At 47.1% G+C, this 6,415-nt stretch overlaps 1 protein-coding gene across 1 annotated transcript; it reads right to left on the reverse strand.

Moving 5' to 3' along the window:
• Window positions 1-125: 125 nt before the first annotated feature.
• Window positions 126-6,268, reverse strand: PMPCA (peptidase, mitochondrial processing subunit alpha). The gene is made up of 13 exons (XM_074890788.1): window positions 6,151-6,268; window positions 5,822-6,024; window positions 5,575-5,654; window positions 5,142-5,224; window positions 4,739-4,833; window positions 4,473-4,573; window positions 3,794-4,057; window positions 3,462-3,554; window positions 3,097-3,215; window positions 2,534-2,624; window positions 2,348-2,410; window positions 1,956-2,100; window positions 126-1,613 (listed from the first exon to the last, which is right to left on the reverse strand). The coding sequence occupies exons 1-13, from the start codon at window positions 6,201-6,203 to the stop codon at window positions 1,444-1,446; spliced, it is 1,560 nt and encodes a 519-aa protein (XP_074746889.1). The 5' UTR covers window positions 6,204-6,268; the 3' UTR covers window positions 126-1,443.
• Between the last annotated feature and the right edge of the window lie 147 nt (window positions 6,269-6,415).

A 6,415-nucleotide genomic window follows, 5' to 3' on the forward strand; every position in this document is an offset into this window, starting at 1 on the left:
CCTGAGCCATTTGTCTTCAGCTGGAAAAGTGGGACAGTTTTCTTTAGGATCATTTGCATTGAACAAAGCACATTCCACCTGCCAGTTCAGCAAACCCACCCATTAGCTAATGAACTACTTGCTCCTGTCTTTTAAAGCTCTCTTTATTTTCTTACAAACATACACAACAACTGAACAGGATTTCCATACTGTGGGTTCCACAAGAAGCAATGCAACCTGTTTTCTTGTAGTTGCCTGAGGAAAGGTATGGGGATAAAGCCAGTAATAGCTGCCTCACAGTGTTCTGCTCCCAGTCTGATTGCTCCTTACAGTGCACATCGAGCCAGTGAAGTGCTGCAATGCAGCTGTCTATGTTTTTAAACCTGTGTTAGGGGATTATGTAAATCAGACGTTTTGTTTCCTCTCTTTTGGGTCTCCATTTCTTCCATATATCAAATGCGTGGCACTTAGGCTTCTTGTCAGTCGCTTTCAAGATCATGAGGTCTCTGAACATCATTTTGTTGACCTTGACTCCTAGCTGAGCTCCATCTCTGCTCTGAGACTGACAAGGATGTCTTCTTTTTGCAAGGCCTTAAGTTCATTTGCCTGACAATTTGAAGAAAGTGGGGTGCAGCAGCAACTCCTTTATAACTTCCTGTTTGAATACCAACTCTGGAGTAGAAAAACTTTTACTCTTTAGCACAGTTCACTTGCAAGTGAAAAACCTAAAGAATAAGATTGCTTTAATTCTACAATAAGTGTCCATGTAGCAATGTCCATAGCATCTCTGTATATGGATGCCCCAGAAACTGTTAGTTATGCCATAGGTCTACTTTCCTCTGAGCTCTAGAAAAATTATGAAGTTATTTCCAGACATGTGACTTCTAGTACTACTAGAGATGGTAAATTCACTGATGAAGTGGATCCATGATGCTTGTAACAAAACCTGGACCGCAGGAAACTTGTTGCCTAACTTCACATGGATAATAACTTATTTTCCTAATTCAGTTTGACCGAGTCTTTGTTCACCTTGGTAACAGCTATAAATATTCGTTGAATTCAGCTCTGTAAGCCAAAGCTCTTTAACATGCCACCCCACTCCTCAAGAAGGGCACACGCGAGGGCCTCCAGTACAACAGGCCCACAGCTGCTGCTGCTGTGATTGAGGGGTTACACACAGCAGTGACTGATGACTTCTCAGACAGATGCTTGCAGTTGTAGTGATGAATACCTTTGCTTGCCAGGGTCAAAGTACTCATCCAGAGCCAGGGAGGACCTTTAAGCCCAACACAACGAGCTCTTCACAGTCCCGTGTTCTGAAGCAGCTTTGTTCAGCTGTAGCATAGCGCCGTGTTTGCACAGTATGCCTGGAAAGATGGGGGGAAGGGCTTCCAGCAGTATTATAATCTCAAAAATATATTAAAAAAAAGAAGCAAGTCTGTCAGACGTGCGGGATGCGCTGCTTTATCGGAAGAGCCGGTACATCCGAGGGAGTCGCCCGTCCTTACTGGAAAGCGCTGCCTGGATGTGTTCGTAAGTGGGCAGATCTGTTAAGTCACCCAGCGCAGCCACTGCTGGTTTTTTATGAAGCATCTTAGTGACCACTCTCTTGATATCAGTAGATTTCACCTGACCTGCAGACAAAAAAAAAAAAAAAAAGCCAGAGTTGTGACAACTATTCTAAATAGCACGAAGCAGCTTTATTACAATGCTGAATCAGACTCTGTGCTCAGAAAACCAATCACTAACTCTAGACCTTCTACCATGCTTCTGTTTTTTCCTTCCTTCTGACAAAAATAAGCATTGTACTAGCTTAGAAGCAGTTGAGAAGATCAGTTTGAAATACCTATCTGTAGTATTTATGCCCCCACACTTTCTAAGGCAATTCATCTGTGCTACAAGACTCTGTTTTAAGTTGCCGCGCCCCGACTGTAGCTACAGTTCAGTCAAGGAGAGGAGAAGCGTTGTGTACTCACTGATCAGGGCACAGAGCTCGTGAGGTAGCTTCCTCGTGTTTGTTGCCAACACTTGCCTTCCCACATCTTCAAAGATAACTGGCCGAGACTCGAGGTTCATCATGAGCATGGACTTCAGCTGCGTCTTCGCTCGCTCAAGTTCTACCTGTAAATGAGCAGCAAATACAAAAATAGACATTCAAACACATCCGGTCACTTCTCTCTAATACAAGATATCACGTAAGAGTTCTGCAAACCCCTCCCTCTTTGTGAATGTGTTGCTTAAGTTGCTATATTCTTTTACAGAAATATGTAACATACTTATCTAACAAAAATTCATTCTAGCAAGGCCAGTGCAATGCCTTATTTCAGCTCAAAGACCATCTGCATAGTCTCCAAGTCAGGCTGCTGACCTCTCCTACAGCTCCTGCCATTAGAATGAATTCTCTTGTGATGATTTCCACCATCTCTCGAACCTAGGAAAAACAGATAATTGAAAGAACATTAGCACAATGCTTACTACTAGACAGTAATGTTGACAGAATAAGTGATGCAATTACTTTTTAAGGACACCTGTCTATGAATACAGGACTACCTACCTGTTTTGGATCTGCACTGGCATGTATACACAGGAGACCTGTATCCTCGTAACTGTGGTGGTAAGAGGTTGCGTTATACATCCAGTGGTGCCTGCGAGTATACAAACAGTATTTAAAATTTTAAAAAACAATTTAAATGTAAAAATTCAACAAACACGGACAGCCAGTCCCATCCTACTGCATTTTCAGGATTCTCAGCAGTGCCAGTAAGAATTGTCAATCCCAGCATCTGGCAATTTCTGCATGTGCCATCTGCTTCCTTCTCTCCACTTGCATCCTCGAGACCAAACCCAGAGCAATACAGACCAGTATTACTGGTACCTACTGCCAATTCTGTTAATAACCCCTGATTAAAGGATGGATTGGGCTAGTGGAGGAAGACAGGACTCCTGCTCACATCTGCCCTTTACTTTCGTCCTCCCAAAATGCCCACTGACAAATCAGTCCTGCTTGTTTCAAGCTGAATAAGCTGGGGGTGTTGGCTTTCAGAAGATGAAGCCTTCCATGTGAACCTGCTAGAAAAGACTGTTTCTGTGATCCCTTAAACAGAAAGACAAACAAACCTGTTGAGCACATTGAGATACAGTCGGGTGAACATGCCCTTGCCAGGCCCTCCAGCTGAAAAAGAGCCACCACCTCCCATCATCATGTTTAATACCGCAAAGGGAATGAAATCTTCCTCCTGAATTGCAACAAGAAATTCAGTCAGAGCTCTCAAGGGTCTCGTATGAGTAAAGAAGGAGAAAAAGAATCAGAAACATGGCACAAGAGGAGCATAAAGGTCAGTGCCTTCATCAAACTGTCAGTGAAAAAGCTGCTTGTCTGTACTTGCAGCATCAGCAGCAAGAGTGCCAATGTTTACATAATGATACAGTATTGTGGGATCCTTCAAGGCACGCAAACCAAAGGATTTTAGGTTGATACTTACTAAAAATGAGCAGCTTTCTAACCCAATCATGATGTGGGTAAGTTCTGGGATGGGAGTAGGGCCCAGACTCACATCTGACATATCTTTTTCAACCTGTGGGAAGGGCAGACAAATTATTAGGACTGTTTTTCACCTCTGTTGTATCCAGCTTGATACATTCCCAATAATTAACCTGTCACGCAGATAACGGCTGTCAGGGCCAGTTTTGACTCATTTATGAACAGTATGTAATTTTAGAAAAGCAAAGCCTATAGAGAACTCAGCTCAAATCCAAACTGCAGCTCCAACAGACAGGAAGAGGCGCGTAGCCACCTCCACCTCCTTCCTTTTACCTTGACAATGCCTCCTGTGTACTGAGCCACAGATCTGTCCACATCCCTGGTCTGCCCGCTGCCCCACACCGGCTCCGCTCCAAGCAGGTGTTTCTTGGCACACTCCACTAACTGCTCGTGCTCGATTCCCACCCCGGCAAGCACCATCCTGTCTGGTGTATAATAGTTGCGCAGGTACGAATGCAGGACTTCTCGATCAATTTTGTCAGTATTTTCCACTGGGCAGAATCTGTTCAGTCCAACTGTATTGCCTCTGTAGGCTGCCTAAAAGGAAACAGATACATTAAAGTAACAAATATTACTTCACCCCCCTCCATCTAGACCTCTTTCCGGTTTAGAATTATGCCTACCTGTTTGAGACATGCAAGAGAGGAAAGACTGAGCATTATTTCACTAAAGTCAGCGTAACTCAACAACATGTTGTCACCCATGTCAACAAAGATAAGTTATAGATAGTTTTGGTTTAGGTTAAAATCCTTCACGTGTGTAGAACTTAGGATTCCAGAGTGGAGGGAGAGCAAAATTCTCCCTCTCACCACTGAAATCTAATTGAATAACAGAAAAATCTGTTTTCAAAATAGTCTAAAATAAGCCCCGAAGTTGAGGAAAAACTGAGGAAGAGAATGCAGCATGTCTCATACAGGAGACTGCACACAAGACAGACTTTTCAGTGGTTTACCGCATGGATCATTTCTGTGAGGAGAGGCTCTGGATCAGGTCTCATATTCAAGTCTTCAAGCTCAAATCGTATAGCCATTCGAGTCATCTCAATTTCTTCATCTATAAAAAGAAAGAATGCAAGGGATAACAACCACCAGACAAAATACCCAACTGCTATGCAATAACCTCTTGAAGAGCACAATCTCATGAAGAATTCTGAAATCCAACAGCACGTCATGTGTTGGGAGTCTTTTATTTTTTGAGACAGAGACTGTGTTCTCAAACCTGATAGCCTGGGCTGTAGCGCTACATCAGCCAGCAAGTTGACCACTGTGTCCAGGCCTCTGGTGTCAGCAGAAACAGCGTACATGATGGTGTCCCTGCAACACGAGCAGACGGGTTCTGCACTGAAAAGTCACATCTACAATCATTCCGTAAACACGCATCAGGAAATCACAGATAAAGCTGCTTCACCATTATTCATTAAATGCTTTCAAAAGGAAATAGAACTGACTTTTATAACCCTTTCAGTTTCACTTTTGTAACTTCTCAGCAGTCGCCACAAATGGATTTCTGCTGCATAGAAGCAAAAAGCAGCTTTTACCGCCACACACCAGGAAAAGCAGCTCCAACCACCATCAGCGTTACAACCACTCTGGTAACAGAGCGCAGAGAAAAAGCATCATACCTTGATGCCTGGCAGTCACAGATGCCCCCATGCTTTTCTAAGGTGAGGAGAATTTCATCTTTGCTGCCAAACTGAGCTGTAGACTAAGAAAGAAGATACCAGTGTTATTAATTAGTAAAGCAATACCTGTTTATAACCCTTCAGTGTAGCCTAGAACAAGCATCTTCTTCTACATTCCTTAAGTCAAATGGTTTGCTAAATACTCATTAACTTTGGAAATGAAAGCACAACAGACTTTTAAAATAGAACTACAGTCACAATATTTAACTAGGAATACCATCACCATCTATTTAAAGAGATCAACCCCCCAGCGCACCGAGAGGTGCGGGCCCTACCCTCAGCTGCTCTCTCTCGCTTCCCGGTCGCGCACTGCTGTGCAGATTTAGGGTGTTTCACACAGCCTCCGGGACCCCGCTACCAGTACGGTACTCACAGAGAAGGCCAGCTTTTCCAAGAAATGAGAGATGCCACTGAGGTATTTCGCTTCGTGTCTTGATCCCGAATTTACAAGAACTAGCGTTGAGAAGAGATGAAGTCAGCATGACTTAACCCCCCTGCCCGGTCCTTACACACAGGCCAGGCACCCGGCTCCCAGGTGTCACCGCCACGTCCCTGCCCAGCTCAGACCGCAGCAGCGACACGGCCCGGTGCCCCCCCCGTTGCCGGCCGCGGGTACTCACGGCCCACGGTGCAGAACTGCCCGAATTTGTTCTGGGAGGCGACGCGCAGCCCAGACTCCAGCACCGTCACCCGCGTCTCGAACCGCTCCCGCCCCTCGGCCGCCGCGAAGACCGCCTTGGGCACGCCGGGCAGCGGGCAGCTCAGCGACACGCTGGGGTAGGCGCCGCCGCCGCTGTAGCTCCGACCGGCCGCCAGCCCGTACCTGCGGGACAGCGGGAGCCGCCGTCAGGGAGACCGGGCGTCCCGGCAGCACCTCCCCCGCGGCCGGTACCGGGCGCTGCATTCCCCACCACCCCCCCCGCCGCGGGTGACGGAGGGAGCCGCTCACCGCCGGGCCGGGCCCCAGGCGCCCCGCCGCAGCCACGCCATGGCGACCGCCATCTTGCCGTCCCCCGGTAGCCTCGCTACCGCCCGGCGCGGGGTCACGCGCGTGCCGGGGCCAGGCCGCACTGCGCAGCCGCGGTGACCCCCGAGGAGGAGGTGAGCGGGGAAAGGGGCGGGGCCTCGCCGCACCGTGGAGGCGGGACTTGGAGGAGCCCGCGATTGGGTGAGGTTGTGGTGACCGCTCGCTAATTGGCCCGTTCTGAGAGGGG

The sequence above is a fragment of the Strix uralensis genome, chromosome 21 (assembly GCF_047716275.1).
Source record: "Strix uralensis isolate ZFMK-TIS-50842 chromosome 21, bStrUra1, whole genome shotgun sequence".
Taxonomy (NCBI): domain Eukaryota; kingdom Metazoa; phylum Chordata; class Aves; order Strigiformes; family Strigidae; genus Strix; species Strix uralensis.